This window comes from Polyergus mexicanus, unplaced genomic scaffold, assembly GCF_030449975.1.
Source record: "Polyergus mexicanus isolate NDT 795.1 unplaced genomic scaffold, iyPolMexi1.0 SCAF_26, whole genome shotgun sequence".
Lineage (NCBI taxonomy): Eukaryota > Metazoa > Arthropoda > Insecta > Hymenoptera > Formicidae > Polyergus > Polyergus mexicanus.
Genome location: NW_027223346.1, coordinates 393,283 through 410,409, shown reverse-complemented (window position 1 = coordinate 410,409; position 17,127 = coordinate 393,283). Strand labels below are relative to the sequence as shown.

At 33.3% G+C, this 17,127-nt stretch overlaps 1 protein-coding gene across 1 annotated transcript in view; it reads left to right on the top strand.

Moving 5' to 3' along the window:
* Positions 1 to 17,127, top strand: part of LOC138943244 (UNC93-like protein) — a 49,343-nt gene that overhangs the window by 19,635 nt on the left and 12,581 nt on the right. Inside the window, exons 3-4 of the mRNA XM_070313862.1 lie at positions 3,539 to 3,770; positions 13,502 to 13,664. Coding sequence (XP_070169963.1) covers positions 3,539 to 3,770; positions 13,502 to 13,664 — 395 coding nt within the window. The remainder of the gene's footprint in view (positions 1 to 3,538; positions 3,771 to 13,501; positions 13,665 to 17,127) is intronic.

Here is a 17,127-nt window from a genome sequence, read left to right as displayed (position 1 = left end):
TTTATATGTGTAAAGTAATATAATATAGCACAGAGATAGAGAGAGAAAGAGAGAGAGAGAATATTTGCTTTAGAAGAAAAAAAGTATTACTCTATAAATGTAGATGGTTAGAAAGATGAGCTCTTTTCTTAAATTACTGAACGGATAGAGAAAAGTTGGTGCCATTGACGGTCACACAATATTTGCAAATATACGATAAAGGTCAAGATTCTTTGGAATCCTTGTCGAGGTCGACGTGTGCGCAATATGATAGCAATGAATGGTCGATAGTGACATGAAGGTTACGAGAATTGCGAACAGGGTATAATTAAATAATTCGTACAACGAGATCTTTGTAAAATGATTCGGTAATACTTGTAGAATTTTTTTTATGCATTATGACATTGATTATGGAAGAAGTCGATTATAAATTTATATCACGTATTGATCGTATTTAAATAACACGGTAAATTATCATAATCTGTTTAATTTTTTTCAAATTATAAGTAAATAAGATTTTAATAATGTTAATTAAAATAAATTATAATTATATAAATGTCTCTCCAAGCCTGCAATTTTGATATTATTCGTATTTCTTGACATATTCGATAACAATGTTTTATTATAGGAAATTTAAGTGAAGGCCATTATTTATTGCAATCTTTTAATATTAAATGTCTCGACGATAAAATTACATATAACGATTTAAAATATAGCAAAAGCAAAATTTATACTTTAAACTTAAATAAACTTAATTGAATAAACAATAATTTCTTTATCTTATATATCTCGTTTTGTTATTTTTGAATTTAAACCTAAAAATTCAGTTTATTCAATCTATAATTGAAAATCTTTTTATTCCAATTTTATTTAAAATTACAAAATTATTTATTAGCCTTTATTTAAAAAAAAAAAAAAATGAATAAAAAATCATATTTTTGTTTTGATATAAAAACTTTAGTATATTTTCTGCTATAATGAAAATACGAAATATTTTTTCTCGCTCAATAAAAGATAATTAAAAGACAAAGGATATCTTCAGCGTACTTTTCATATATTTATTGTATAAAATTACATCTTCCGAGATCGCGTAATTCTAATGAACTATTTCCTCGTATGTGAACGGCGGATACCGTTAAAAAGCAGACAATTTTTAACAATTGATACTGATAATGAGAACGAGATTTCAAATATAACGATATAACATTATTAGCGCTGCTCCAGTGAAAGTTCTTGTCTTGTTGCGTTGCTTGACGATGCTTTCGGATTAACATACGTAGAAGAATGACGACACGCGCTTTGTTTAGAGCTATCGATTAGTTTCTGTCTTCTTCTTTCGGAAAATGTTTAAACGCTTATACGAAATTGTGAGTAACAGGCACGCCGCGACGATAGAGGATGAAAGTGGTATCGCGCGTCAGTAGTTCCGGTCGATGATTTAACCGGCGGAATGCGGCGAGCGTTAATTTTTCACGGCAACGTAACGCATGCCGCGACTCATCTAACGCATTGCGTGATCTCTCGACATATTCAAGAAAGTCTTTACTGTCACATATCTGCGTTACACATTATATCACGTGCGCTAATAATAACGCGCGTGTACGACGGTTCTTGCAAATATTCGCGCGTTTCAAAAGGAATGGTTACACTTTAGAGCGCCGTGGCTCTCCTAGTCGATTTATAACTCAATACGCGTCGAATACCAACGAGATCCTTCGAGAAGGTTTCCCACAAACGACCACATTCGAACGCGTGTCGTGCGCTTCCTCATTGGCAACACGCATGTGCGTAGGCGTTCATTTGCACAGCTGTGCGGGAATTTCTTTATCTTGTTATTTGCGAGCACTTCTCTTTGCTCTCGTGCGGTTTATCGACTGGTTCAACGATTCTTTATTAATTCGTCATCGGATCGAAAATAGCTATAATTTTTTTGACGAATTATAAAATGTAAACGTAGCAAAAACGCTTCATTAAATGGTACACTCTGTTTATCGAAGGATTTCTTTATGCGTGTGTATAAAGTACATAGGCGAGTATTTTTACGTAAAACGACTTCACAGCTGTTTTAACGACGTTAATAAAGCAATCAGAACACGTTAGGTTGCGATAAATGTTTATCGCATGTAATTGGCATTTATCAGATGTAACCAGCCGCTATTTACATCCGACAAAGGTCTTTTCCGACTTCACGCGCCGTGACTAAAGGTGCAGGATTATGCGATATATCCCCACCGAAGATAAGCACAACCGTGACACCGTTGTTCGGCGTTTTACCTCTACAAGACGCGTCGACGCGCATAATCAATTTTTCGATCGTGAAACGACGAAGTAAAGCTTCGTGTTTAGCAAACCGCATGTCCGCAAAACGATTAGGAAAAAGTCTCGTCAGCGGTGAAATTCGCTCATGAAATATTGATTTACGAAGAGTCTAGCAACTCACACTCGTACTCTTCGTCTAACTCTCTCGGGACGATCGAGACGAGGCGGTATTGCCGGTTTCCGGTTACGGCGTAATAGGTCGACCTCTCGATTTACCGCTCGCACACCTTTACCACGCGATTCTTCGCGATAACCGACGTGGCAATATATAAATTGTTACGTGTTTCTTACTTATTCAGGTATACATGCAGTTACCAGTAGATTGCATCGATATTCAATTTTATTCCTCTCGATCGCGATATGTAAAATAAAATGATTTCCGTATAAATTTGCATTGCGAGAAATATGCACTAAATATAAACAGATGAATGATCAAATTTCCAATCCGTTGGTCTTTAATTAGTGAAGTAAACAAAAAATATACCGCATATATGTTAAAATATGTAATAAATTTATCTCTCGTTGATTGCTAAATAAAACTAATTATAAATATCGTAGATTTTAATTTTTTATTAATGCTCTTGAATGAAAAAATGTCATGTTGCTTATACTACTTATACTACTTTTGAGTTTGAAATATTATTATATTTTGCAATAATTGTTTCGATTTTTCTTTAGAATATTAACGTGAAAATAATGACCCTTCTTCTGCAAAGTATATAAAAAAATAATTATTATTTTTACCTCGAGTTATTTGCATAATTCGAATTGGCTCTTTTTATTTTTAACTACGATTCTAGAGAAACAAATCTTTTTTTGTAACGAAGAAGTACGGCTCAAATATACACAGTTCAAATAGTGAATATATCGTATATTGAAATATTACACTTTAAGGGATTAAATTTTGAATTTTATATAGATCTTTTATTATATTTAATTTCAAAGAGAGCATAAGAAGGAATTGATAGCATACATGGTTGTAAAAATCTTTTAATTTCTATTTACAGAAAATATAAAATATTAAAATAGTTTCTTCTTTTTTTTCTTGTATAATTCTTCTTTTATATAAAAATTTTATATATTAAAAACTAATATAAAGAGACATTTTATGAAGAAAAGATTAAATTGTTTATAATTATAGTAATAATATATAAATAAATTCGAAGAAGCAGCTTAGCAGTGAAAGCGCGAGCGCGTTCGAGGAAACGACTCACAATCAGAGATCACTTTCAAATTGCAGTGCTGAGCGACGGGGGGCATGGCGGCGGCGGGGGCGGCGGCGGCAGCAACGGCACGACCAGCTGGGACAAAATCAAGTTGTGCGGCGCGGATTTCTGCGTCCTTGGCAACGGAGGCCACGAGAACCTGGAGCGGCCGCCGGAGTCCGAGATCTATGAAATCTCTTCGATCTACCTTACGTGCGTCATCATTGCGGTAATAATCGTCGCTCTGTTCGTCGATCCTCTTTCCAGGTGAGTCCCGAATATAACGGAAAGAAAGTTGTTGCCCGAGAGAGGGGGATGCTAATCGCTCTCGAGAGCGACGCGTTTTTATCGCCTGCCAGGTATCAGCCGACTTAACGATCGTCGTAACATTTCGCGGTGGAATTGCGCGTCAGATGAACAAGGACAAGCTGCACACACGAGCAGCCATTGTGGGGGGGGGGGGGGAATAAAAAAAAAACGTTAGAGAGTAGTCGGGGCTGGCGAACCTGATTACCTACTTTTTGGCGTGTCGTCGGTGATGGAAGATAACGCGCCGAATGTTAATCGATCGGATTTACATACAAATCTATACGCGCTGGAAAAAATACGTACAATCAATTTAATCATCATCATATAATTTTTTATACTGCTATTGAAGCATTAATGTCTAATATACTACAAATAATCCGATCGGCACTGATTGAAGTTTACTTGGAAAAATTTTATCGTCTGTTCCGTTTTAAAAGGGAATAGAACCAAGCAAATTGAGCGCTATATTTTTCTCACATTTTAAAAGGATCATTATTGATTAAAAATCATAGATATAAATGTTGCATTTGAAAAAACTGGAAGGAATGGGAGATGTGTTTCTTAAAATTTTAATCAATAATCCTTTGGTAAAAATTTAAATAAATTTCATTTATGCAAAATGATTCGACGTAGCAAATCACAATTATAATTCTGTCTAAAAATATAAAGACACTTAAGAAAGTTTGAATTTCTAATTAATATCTCTATTATTTAATATATCTCGCTCTTTAATATCTAGCTATTTAATATTTCTATTTAATATGAAAAGAGGATTTTAATAGAACATTAATATACATATTTAATACAAGACATAGGCACTAAAATTCTCTCTCAACAGTCGATGTAGGAGAATGCAAAAATTTTAGAGAGGCTCTCTCTCTCTCTCTATCTTTAATTTACGCTGCTTTACGATATGCCGAAGGATACGAGCACTTATGTTGACGCAACGAGCGAGTCCAGAAACTTACCGACTTTTAATAAGTATGGTTCACGCTACGTGTATATAGCGTTATGCAATCACCACAGCCGGCACATCCTGTCGGATGTACGCTATTTCGCAATCATAAGCAGAGCAATGATTACGATGATCCCAAAATAAGGGAGATGGTAGGGGAGAGGAAATTCGAGTTGATGTTTCGCGGATCGCGTCTATCAAACTGCGGTTTCGTAATGTCGCAAAAAACATGACACACCGTGAAAATAATTTCAACTCATTTGTTTACCGTCTTTGAAAAATGACAGGAAAGAAGCGATCGTTTAAAACGTACGTACAATCTTTGGGACCGGATTTTCCAAACGATCTGATAATCCACGTAATGTGTAACTATTACGAGCGGCAAGTATAATAGCTGCAAGTGACTTGTATCACAGAGAGAACGTGAGTCAAACAAGTTGTTACGAGTTTTTACAGATGAATCAGATGAATTAGATTCTAATCTGTTCCTGGGAAGTACAGTTATGTAAATTGTTCAACTTTGTAAATTGTTCAAATTTAAAAACAGCTAAAAAAATATTCAAATATTATTTTACGCAAAGATTTCTAAAAAAAAATGATGTATCTGTAAATAAACAAGAACTTCGGTAATCGTGCTCAAGTTTTGCATAAAGGGATGTATATTATTTCGCTTTTTTACAGACAGTTGATACTGTGTGCGAGAACAACGTCCCAGTACTTCATATCGGGAGGAAAAAAAAATCTTTCTCGATTGTACTATCGCTTTATATTTAGAACAGCTTGACAAAAACACGACGCGATCGCGCATGACGTCGTCATATATTCATAAAACGACTGTACTACGGACGATGACAGTTTGAGCTATGCAATTCACACAGTGCGAAATGACGGATAAAATATATCATTGTCGGTGATCGTGCTCGCCGATAAGGTGATTTGGTATACGAATAGTACAGGCAGCTTCCTTTGTTACATTCCGCGCATGTCATCTTTCATGCAGTGCATAATTACGGCATGCTCTACCTTCGCAATTAGGCTTCATTGTTGGCTCAACGCGCAATTACAGGCTTCTTTGTAGTGAACAGGTTTCGCGTCCTACTCGCGTAGATCAATGTCGCTGGTGGATACTAATGAAAATATTTTTTTTTCTTTCAACTTTCTAGATGTATTCGAGGAAACATTTGACAAGTTAATCCGCTGATTACTTGGCTCTCATTTGCAAATTGAAAGTAGTCCGATGTTTTGTAGAGTCATCTTGTTTAATTGAATGATTGAACCCTTTGTGTGCGAAATAAGTCGGTTTAGACACATGTTATGCGACATATATTTAAAAAAAAATAGAAATAAATAAACATTGTTTATATAATCTCTTAACAATATAACTTATTATTAGCTAAATAATTTTAGAGAAAATTTGTCAAATTGAAAAAAGTACAATTTTTCACATAAATAATATTATATATTTATATACTACATTTTTAGCGACAATCATTATTTATCCTTGAACATGCTGCAAAGCAACATAAATATAATCTCTTTACTGGAAAAATGTTTGTATTTTTTGACATCGATTATTGATAGATAATTAACTTAAGATTTACCATTTAATATTACTTCCCGTATCTAGCTAATCGCAAAAAATCCAGAGGCGTCGATCAGCATAAAAAATTGATAAACCGATTGCTAAGTTGTTCTCTTTTTTTTTTCTCTCTCTCTCGACTTTGATATAGGAATTAATAAAATTCTATTTATAATAGATTGTAAAAAAAATATCGCATTGGCATTGATTAGATGAAAGGATTGGCTCATGAACGTACTTTAAATATGCGATGCTGTGAATAATATCAGCATTGATATTATATTCAAATATCGTTTATAGAGCTGCCGTTTCGTTTCTGCCGTCGCTAAAATCATGCTTTTCGTATTCATCCTGCCACGGGAAGATGCTCAAGGACGCGTTTGTCCGGATGTAAGCAACTCTTAATGATACGTTGTCCGCCAAATTATTATCAGGCCGCAGATTAGGTTGCGCGACTCAACATTACAAAATCTTACAAAATACATACTTCGGTTAAATGCACACTACGTCGATTACCCCATTCGCGATTAATACAATTGATCTTCCATCGCTGAGATAGAAAGATATCTCGCTAACGTAGACGTAACATTAACGACACTTCTATATCGAAGACGGCCGTTACCGTTGACCATAAAGTCGCGAAGAAAAAGATCTTCCTGCGCATAGGTCTTGCTTCCTGTCCGCGCACTTGGCCGATTCGTTTAATGAATTGTTTTTTATAGACATCTACGCGCGATGAAATATACGTTTACATTTTTCTCATCGTGAGACATCAAGGTTTCATTCAATGTGACCGCCCGGTAAATCAGTCGGTTCGGACTCTCCTTCGTGGAAAGAACAAACGATAGGGTATTATGCTCGCAATTAGATGATAGGTGATAGATACTATCAGACTTATTCCCGGTTGTAATTACGGCGTTACGGTTTTATAGCTTGCGTGACAACAGATTTTCATTGTTTTCGTAAACTGCCGCGCGAGATTCTGCAATCTGTTATTGTTTAATTCAATACTTTTGCGATTTTAACGAATACAATTTCTTGTATTCAAATAACGAGTACTATATATCTAAAAATTTAAATTTAAATAGTAATATTTCCTTTATAATATTATTTATGAATAATAATAATATATATAATATTTATAATATTTTATTTATACCTTTTTTATATTTATTTTAATTTTTATATTTAATTTATATTTACCTTTTTAGGCCAAATTTTTATAACAGTATTTTACAGTTAATAATATATGATGTAAAAATGTATACAATGCTGGATGATATCTTTATATAACATAATATGAAATTTCTCATAGATATAATATTAAGAATTAATATCAATCAGAATTCTGTCCATTTTTTGACGTATCCGTTTTAGTTCTTTTAATATCCGTAACTGATAAATATTTTTTGAAATTTTGAACAATTTTATCACGTCCTGCTGGATTTGGATATCCTCTTATTACGCTTGTTTTTTTCATTCTAATGACGAATTCATCCGGGACTCTGTAACTATACTTAGACATCTTTAATTGCTGGGAAAATTTACGATGGTCGCTGAGCCGCAGTTCGCGAATTGTTCTTTCGCAAGGCCGCACCTCTTCTGATTTACGCGTATGTTAACGCAAGTTTTGATAACGAGAAACTCACAATGCTAGTCTGACGAAAAGAAAACGATGATAAAGCAACGCTCACAGTTGTGCTAGGTATAGGGTGTTTCAGAAATAAATTTTAGAAAATCTTTGACTATAGATTTTTCTATATTTTGTATTGTTAGTTTATTCTTAGCAGAATTCGGCGAAATCATTATTTATTACAATTTCGAATTGTTAGCATATAATTTAATAAAATATTGATCAAATCTAAAAAAAAAATATTATTAAATAATAAAGCTGCATCTAAAATTATTTATTTTGTTTTAGAATTTAACTCGCTAAAGTTTTCTTTTTAATCTTAAATTATTTACAACGTTATAAATTAATAAAGTAAAATAAATTTTTTTTTATATCTTGAATATTGTAGTCAAAAAGAAAATATCGCAGTGAAAGACGCTCTGTAGATATACATTTTATCGTAGTTGCGGTAAAATGAATGTATTTAGGACACACGACGGCACGTACCGATACAACAACTTCCCACTTGCTGCTCGTGTTCTCGCTTAAATCTGCGAGAATAGTACTTCTTCGTTATCGCTCTGAGAGAAACATATTCCTTTTGTTCACTAAACGTATATCTGTTATCGCAAATGTAAGAAACGGATCGTGTGTAAATAACAAATTCGTGCATACCGTTAAAAAAATCGTTTGCTATTCTAGTCATATCTTTTTATAATTTTATTGCGAATCACTTATATTTTTACGTTATCAAAACTGATTTATATATATATATATATATATATATATATAATATCATACAGATATAAAAAGAAAAAGATAAAATCTACTTGTTCATATTTGTTCAGTGCGCTATTTTGTTAATATATTCTTGTATTTTTTTATTAACGATTCTTGGAGCAGATTCTCGTGCCAATGTCAATCAAAGTGTCTTCTCTCACTTCTCTTTCCGAGCATTGAATTTTCACGATCGTGATGATGTTGCGCGTTGCGTAATCCGCGGATCGACGCATCATGGTACGGCGCTGCCGCGCTTCATTCATGCGATCGCTTACGAAGATACGCGTCGCCGTTCGATAATCGCCCACGATGAAACGCAGCATGCATAATACCAGTGCAGTTAGAAAAACTGACGTTTCCCTTGCGCTCATATATACATATCTTTTTCCGGTTTGCGCATATGCATGCCGCTAATTTGCTTTTGGTTGTAGATAGATAGACTCATATACCGGGGCATCACAAGATAAAGATATATATACTTGATTCTTTTTTGATTTCCAATATCAGCCGCTTTGATATTCACCGGTTTCAAATGCGTTGCATGTTTACTTGCATTATAAAATTAACTTTTGATGCAAATCAAGATATAACTAGTAATGATAATGTTTTAATACAATATAATGATAGAGAGAAAAATTCAGATCAAATTAATAGAATAATTAAATAATTTAGTTGCGCAGTCAATTTACTCTTTATAATGCACACATATTATAGATAAAAGTTGTCAACACACGTACATAACTAATTATTTAAAAAAACAAAAAAAAAATATATATATATATATATATACATATATTTTATTGAAAAAGTATGTCGATGTACTAAGTCTTTTAAAAATATTGAATTGATAGTTGAAATTAATACATTTCTGTTTTATGTCACGTCGAAATTATAAGGAATTAATCGCAGAAGGAATTAATTATCACAGATTTTTAAGATATCATTATTTGAATATAAGATATATGAATATATCCAGTATAAATATTATTATTCAAATTTATGGCAAAAATTATGATAAAAATGTAGACGCTTTACACTTGTTTTCCTTAAATAAAACGCATCATTGGTAACCGCTTTAAGAAAACGACGAACCTATTTAGCGAATACTTAGCTGCCAGTTCGCTATATAGTAGCTAACGCTGCTAATCTAACAGGCGACATCATTAGGAGAAAGATAATCCTGACCCGCATAATGTTTACCAGGCTGTCAAAGAAGGCAAACCGCAAAACAAGATCGTCGCGGCCGTGAATAAAATTATCGATATATCGACGTGCTACATATATAAGTTGAGTACTTTTCTATTGTAAAATCAATTTAATCTTGCGCAACATGTATGTTACGAATTGAATAATAATAATTCATGCAAAATGCCGCGTTTGTTACTATAATTATTCCGGAACACAATGTTACATAATTACTCTTCGCATAATTTGTAACTTCTCAATTCAGACGGATAATAAATATTTAATTAATTATAAATTATATAAATATTTAAGAGATTATATACATATATAGCGAGTATAAAATATATTATACTTAAGACGAGTAGTTGCATCTATGTAAATTTAGAGAATATTGAATCGGTTAACTATTAATACTATAATTGATAAAATACGCTTTTTGTAATTTAAGAATTTCATTTGTGTGACACACACACACACACACACACACAGACATGCATGAAAAAAAGGAGAATATTTGATATCAGATCCAGATTAGTTTGATTAACCATATTTGTGTGGCGTTATCAATTATCAAACATTTGGTTGAATATTTTCTTTGACTATCCGCAGAGTATCCAAAGAAGATCGCGTTGTTGTCGCGTTATTGTCGCTCTCTCGCTCTCTTTCCTCTCATTGTCGTTCGCCGTAATGGTATCATCGTCCGTGATATCTGCATATTGGATAAGTTTTATATAAGAGAGGTGAGCGTGTTAGATTCGCACGCGGATTACAGCCAAAACGTCTCGCATTCTGTCGCTATCTTCCACTCGCGCTGCTTCGAAGGTTGAATCATAACGGTTCAGGCCGAGTCTGTGCCGAGTTGGAAAGCCTCGCGGAAATATGCATTCGCAAAAGCACGTAGCTGCGGTTGAAAGAGGTGAAAAGGATCACTTATAGACTATTATGTATCATGTGAACATTCGCGCGGCCGGATATAAAAAGTTGCACGTGATCGACACAAAAACGCGGAAAATGAAACAAATAATGATAATGAGTAGTGAAGCTTATTCGTAATTGAGCAAAATACCGGCTATATCCTACAAATTGCAAACAATTATTCGGCCGTATAAATCAGAATTAAATATAAAAATAATTCTGAGAATTATTTTGTTAGCAATATTGATAATTAAATTAAAATTTCCCTCAATCGACGTTCGATCAAATACATTTTCCCCCAAGGTCCTCGAACGGATCAAAGAGAGTTACAATACTAACCGATACCGAGTCTATATAGTATTAGTCAGAGAATTCTTGAATTATGTATCTGGATTAACATGCGGCGACTTTCATCGATATCATATAATTCGCTATCGCATCATGATAATTTCTCTTTATTTCGCCGAGCACTTACATGCGGAAACACGACTTCGTGGCGCCACCACGAAGAAATCAGTATATGAAAAAAAAAAGTAACGTCTACCGAAATAATTCGTTTTTAGTCAGGTATATGTCTGAGACGAACGATCAGCCCGTCATCTGTCACGGCCGTTTGTCAAGTTGTTAATACACGCGTGATTAACGACAAGACGCGATTCAAAAGCAATATGGAGCAGTTAATATGTAGATTGCCGCGGAAGATATGTTACCCGTTTTGATGCCTTCTTTTGTCTGAAGAAATACATGTGAGGTATACCTGTCTTTGCGAGTGTCGATTTGCACCACGTTCGCGGATCTAGACGGTGGCCGTGGCTTCAGCCGGGCCCAGAAATACTGCAAACGTGTTCTCAGGAATGTCGTCCTCCGGGGTGGAGAATATTCGCTGAGCTATCGAGCGTTTAGCGGCACAATCGAGAGATTTACTTTGTGAATTTACCGACAAGGCACTGATTGTATTGCTGTACCATCTCGGGCTCCCAACTTGTCGCGGGTCCTTAGGACGATTTACGTCTATCTGGTTTGTCAGCTAAATTTAGCATCGGGATTTTATTTGTCGGATTTTTTTCGCGGTATGTACGAGAGTGCGTCTCATTCCCCTGCCACATTCCTATTAATTTTACGATGTACGATATAGACCTTCAATATTACTTTGCTTGTATTTATTTTCTTTCGAGCTGTATATGTCGTACTTCCTTTTATTACAAACCTTTCATCGTATTTAATATGATTTTTAAATCAGATTTATATTTTAAAATCCAATTAATAATTTATAAAAAATATTAATAAATCTTACGCACATAATAGATTTTACAAAGCAAAATCAATTTTTTTTATCTTAAAATATGAAATTTTTTTTGTGTTATAAATACTTTGGTCTACCACTCTCTGACATCTCCTCGCGCAAAAATATTACACAAAAGCAAACTTTAATGTATTTAAATTTCCTAAGAATTTTCCGATTTAAGTACCGTTCGCGTACATGGTTTTAGTGGCGCGTGAATCTTTCAGACGGCAATCTCACTAGAGATTAGTGCCTTGACCATCGCGCGAATTGCGATGTAATATTTCCATTCTTTTTTCTTTTTTATTATATAATATTAGGAAAAGAAAAATATTATACAATATATTGTATTATAAACGTGCAATAATTTTTTGGCACGACATAAAATATTAAATGCCGCTCTTTATATAATATTTTTAAAAATATTACAGCAAAATAGAGTTTACATTAAATAGATCTATAAACTTTTTATTTCCCAAAAAATGTGAGAGAAATAGAAATCGTGTATCATTATTCTATTCAGTCATTGATTTATTACGGGTAATGGGAAATGTGAATCGATTCATATGTCGTCCGAGTTCACATTCATGTAATCGCGACACGAAACGATGAATGAATCCCCGGCATGGGCACGCGATATCATTCAATGGCAGTGTATGTATACCATTGGAAGTTTGCTAATTGCGCAATCCATTTCCGTGTGGCTTGCGTCGCATGGACACTGAATAAGCACATGGATGGTACAATCACGATAATAATTAATCTCGGTCGTCATTAATCCACATCCAAGCGCGCGCGTGTTCTTCCTCTTTGCGAATAGCGGCGCAAAAGTTTGCCGGAAAATCATATATTTTAAACGGCAGCCGATCATCATTGTTCGTTCGTATTTCCCGCTCTTTTGTTCATCTGACTCTTGACTTATGCATTGCATACAAAATTATGTTTAACGTAAAGCATAACCGCCCTGATTATTAAAAATATGATTTTAATAATATAGACGTAGTTATATCAAAATAAAAATTTTGAATAATTTTGAATTTTAATAAATATATCTCTCTCAGATATAAATGATTTTAATAAACAAAAATATTAAGAGATAATTGTCATATTCAACAACAATTGATCAAATTATGAAAAATTTGCAATTCTTCCAGGAAAAGCCAGTAAATGAGAACGCCTTCGTCCCGGAATCAGATCAATTATCTTGTACATTTTTTTCTTTTTTTGTTTCCACACGTTCACATCTATCGCAAAAGCTAGAAATAGACTTATTGTGTTCAAGCGTAAAATTAAACTAAAGCAATAAATTGCAGAGAACGATAGTATTTTAGCTTGTTAAGAGAACATTTTAACGCTCACATAATTCTCAATTGTCTTTCAGGTACGGCGAGAAGCAACGACGGTCGGATAGTCAAGAAATAAGCGGCATTCAATTGCTTTCCGCTACAGCTTACCAGCTAAAAAAGCCTTACCAGCAATTACTGATACCGATCACGGTATGGATCGGTATGGAGCAAGCTTTCATCGGCGCCGACTTTACGCAGGTGAGTTTTCGAAATGCTTTCAAATTCCTCTTTTTCCATCTTCTTGTCAATATAAACAGATATTAAAAATTTTTATGCAATTTTTATGAGATCTGATAATTAATTGGAAGAAAGAATAATATTTATATTTATTATATATACAATAAAATTTGATTTTATCTTTTTAATATATATATATAATCAATAAAAGTTTGATTTAACACACACATGTATTATATGCTCGCAATAAGAGCTGTTGCAAAAAGAGAAATTTTATTTCCTTGTTTTTTTAACAAAGAATATCAAATTCTTTACTCTTAAATTTTAAATTTTATGAATTATTCGCATTAATTAATAATGATTATCATCTTTGATATTAATTAATGATAGAATGCGAGTAAATGAATTTATCACGGTAGATAGATTCGTTCATGGATACTGAAATATACAGCACTTTCTAATGACAGCTGTTGATCGCGCTGTCGTCATACAAATTGATGCCGGTCACTCCCTTTCGTGCACATTGTAAACTGCAACCGTTGATAAAACAATGGCATTCCATTTTGCAATCTGATACATGCTGTTTCGTGTATCGACCTTTTATTGCGAGTTCTTCCACGTGTTCTCGCAAATCATTGATAAGGAAACGGTCGTCCTTGATTTACGTACCAGGATCCGACATTAATGAAGCCCAATGACGTCAACTCAATCTGCCTCTGTAACTATTATCGAGCCGTCATCGAGAAGCGAAGAAACAAAAAAAAGAGACAAAGAAAGAAGTGGAATTCCGTATTCTCGTTTATAGTATTCTGCTTTCTTATTCCCGAGCACGTACCGCGTCCGGTTCTATTTATGGCGTTAAACCGTGCACGAACATTTATCGACGCCATTTCAATAGCGTATATCGCTGCGGCCTATGGAAGTAAATAATTATTTGTCATGACAAATGGCAGTCTTCGAGAACGATAAAAACTCGATCATAGAAGAAATATTTCATATGAGATAGGATGGATACGTGTCGATACAAAAGAAGAATTGTAGCCTATACGAAAAGGCGGAAAGAACATCCGATTTATTATATTAGAGTTAAAATAATGATTCAACCGCAACACGCAAGTCACATAATTATTTACATTACAGATCCGTTGATCGAATTAATGATACTTGATGAAAATGCTCAAGTTTACACTTCTGACGATTTTCGAAAATTATTTATTTATTTATCAATTGTACTCAATTATTTAGAAGATATTTAGAATGATCCTTTTTCAAGCATATCCTAATTGAATCACGAGAATCTGCGGGTAACCTACTTTTGAAGAAGGCTACAAAGAAATGTATGATGGAAATCTCTCACAGTCGATCGCCAAGCTCTATAACCGGTTGGTCTCCAAGTAGATTTTCTCTTTTTGTGCGCTTCAACACTGGCGCCAGAGTCTACCTTCCCCGATTCGGCCTCGAATCATTGCAAGTCGGGACGACAGTCTTCGTCCTCTTCATCGTCGATAGCGGCAAGTCGATGGCAGTCTTCGACCATTGCGGGAATAAGTAGACACTTTTCTTTTCGCCGGCATGAAAACTGTCATCAAGATTGCGAATGCGAAGTCGACGACGTAGCTGGCGACGTCGGATCTCTCTAGATCTTTAATCTGTTTCGATCGTGGATCGTGAGGCGAAGATTTGTTGCTCCGATTCCACTTTCTGTGGAATTATTTTCAGTTTTTGTTTGATTCTTTTATTCCTGTGTCTTGCCAAAAGTTCTGCCTTTTTATATACAATATAATGTTGTAATCTATCATGTTAAATAATTTGTTATTTAAATTTCTTTATACATTTCAATAACTATTTATTTTATTAACAAACTTATTAAAGAAAATTTGGTTCTATTTGCGATTAACGATTAGATTTAAAAAATGTCTGTTAGAGTTATTGATTCGTAATATCTATGAAGTAAATTAATTTTATTGGTAAAATTTATTTAATTTGATTGCATCTATGTCATTATTCCAATTTATATGAAAGAGTTACTCTAATAGAAATATATATATATAATAGTTTCAGAAAAAAAGTAAAAGAAAATAATGTAAAATTAAGAGAACTAAAAATTAACAACTCAGAATAGTACATAAGATTAATTATTTAAATTCTGAAAAAAAAAAAGTAAGGAAAATGTCACAAGCATTACAGTACATGTATCGATATCGATAATTAAAAGTTTTTATGCAAAAGAAATTTTTGATATTCAATGTGGAAATTTTCCACGCCATTCGCAAGACAAAAAATAAATATTACAGTAAAATTTGCGAGTATTTATTTTGCTTTTCGCAAGTTTTTTTCTTCGATTTTTCTTTACGCACGAAATCTCGCTATAACGAGAAGTTGCGATCAATGAAATGCAATAAAAGATCGACCTGAATCAACGCTAGAACTCGCGCTAGATACAGAACGCTGTTTTTCGATGCGTGACGGCTATGCGAGGACGCATGATCATCCTCCGGAAGCACGTGTTACTGATTATAGATACGAGAGATACTAGGATCAAATTTGTGTTACCTCTTTCGGGAATAATTTTATTGTTGAATATCTGTTGCCAAAAAAATTCTAATATTAATGGAACATGTATGTCTCGTAATCTTTCATTTCGGAGAGATTTGTGTGTGTGTGTCATATTTACAATGTGTAATAAGATAATTTGAAAAATTTATTTCAGCATACGATCATTTTTAGTGACTCGAAAATTATAATGAGCTACGTATATCTTTTTCATTAGATATAAAAAGTTTATTATAAATAAACGAGACATAGATACTATGTATATTGCATGTCCTGTATTGTATAATTATGCGGACATTAAAATCTCGAAGCTTTGAGTGCAATCGATTTCATCAAGTAGTGAACAAAGATATAAATAATTTTTTATCTATTTATATATAAATACGAAAGTAAATATTAATTATAAAATTAATAGTATATATATGTATGTTTTTAATTTTACAATTTGGTGTTATATTAATGCAGAAAATTCGAACGGTTAATTTTTTAGCGATTGTATTAAAGACAGAAAAATGTAAAGCAAGATGCATGTTAAATTATTGTTTAAATTAGAACTTTTATCAAGAATAGATTAAAAAAGAAAGTACTCTAAACTATGACAAACTCAACAGAGAAAAATCAAAAATTTTCTAATGCTGCTTTAAAGGCAATCTGTTTTTTGCATTTATATAAAATAATTTTTCTAAATATATATATATAGCTACTAAGAAATATATAAAATCAAGCTTTTCCAACATTAAATACATTACAAATTGATAGAAAAAAGTTTATTATATTTTAGGAGAAGATTTGTGTATTTGTCGTATGCGTGCATACATATATGAAACTGGAAAGCTATAGTATACTATATTGAAATATAATTAGCTAAAAATAATAACGAAGAAACATTAAAATTTATGTTACAAAAAAAAATGATTAAACATCTCTCCAG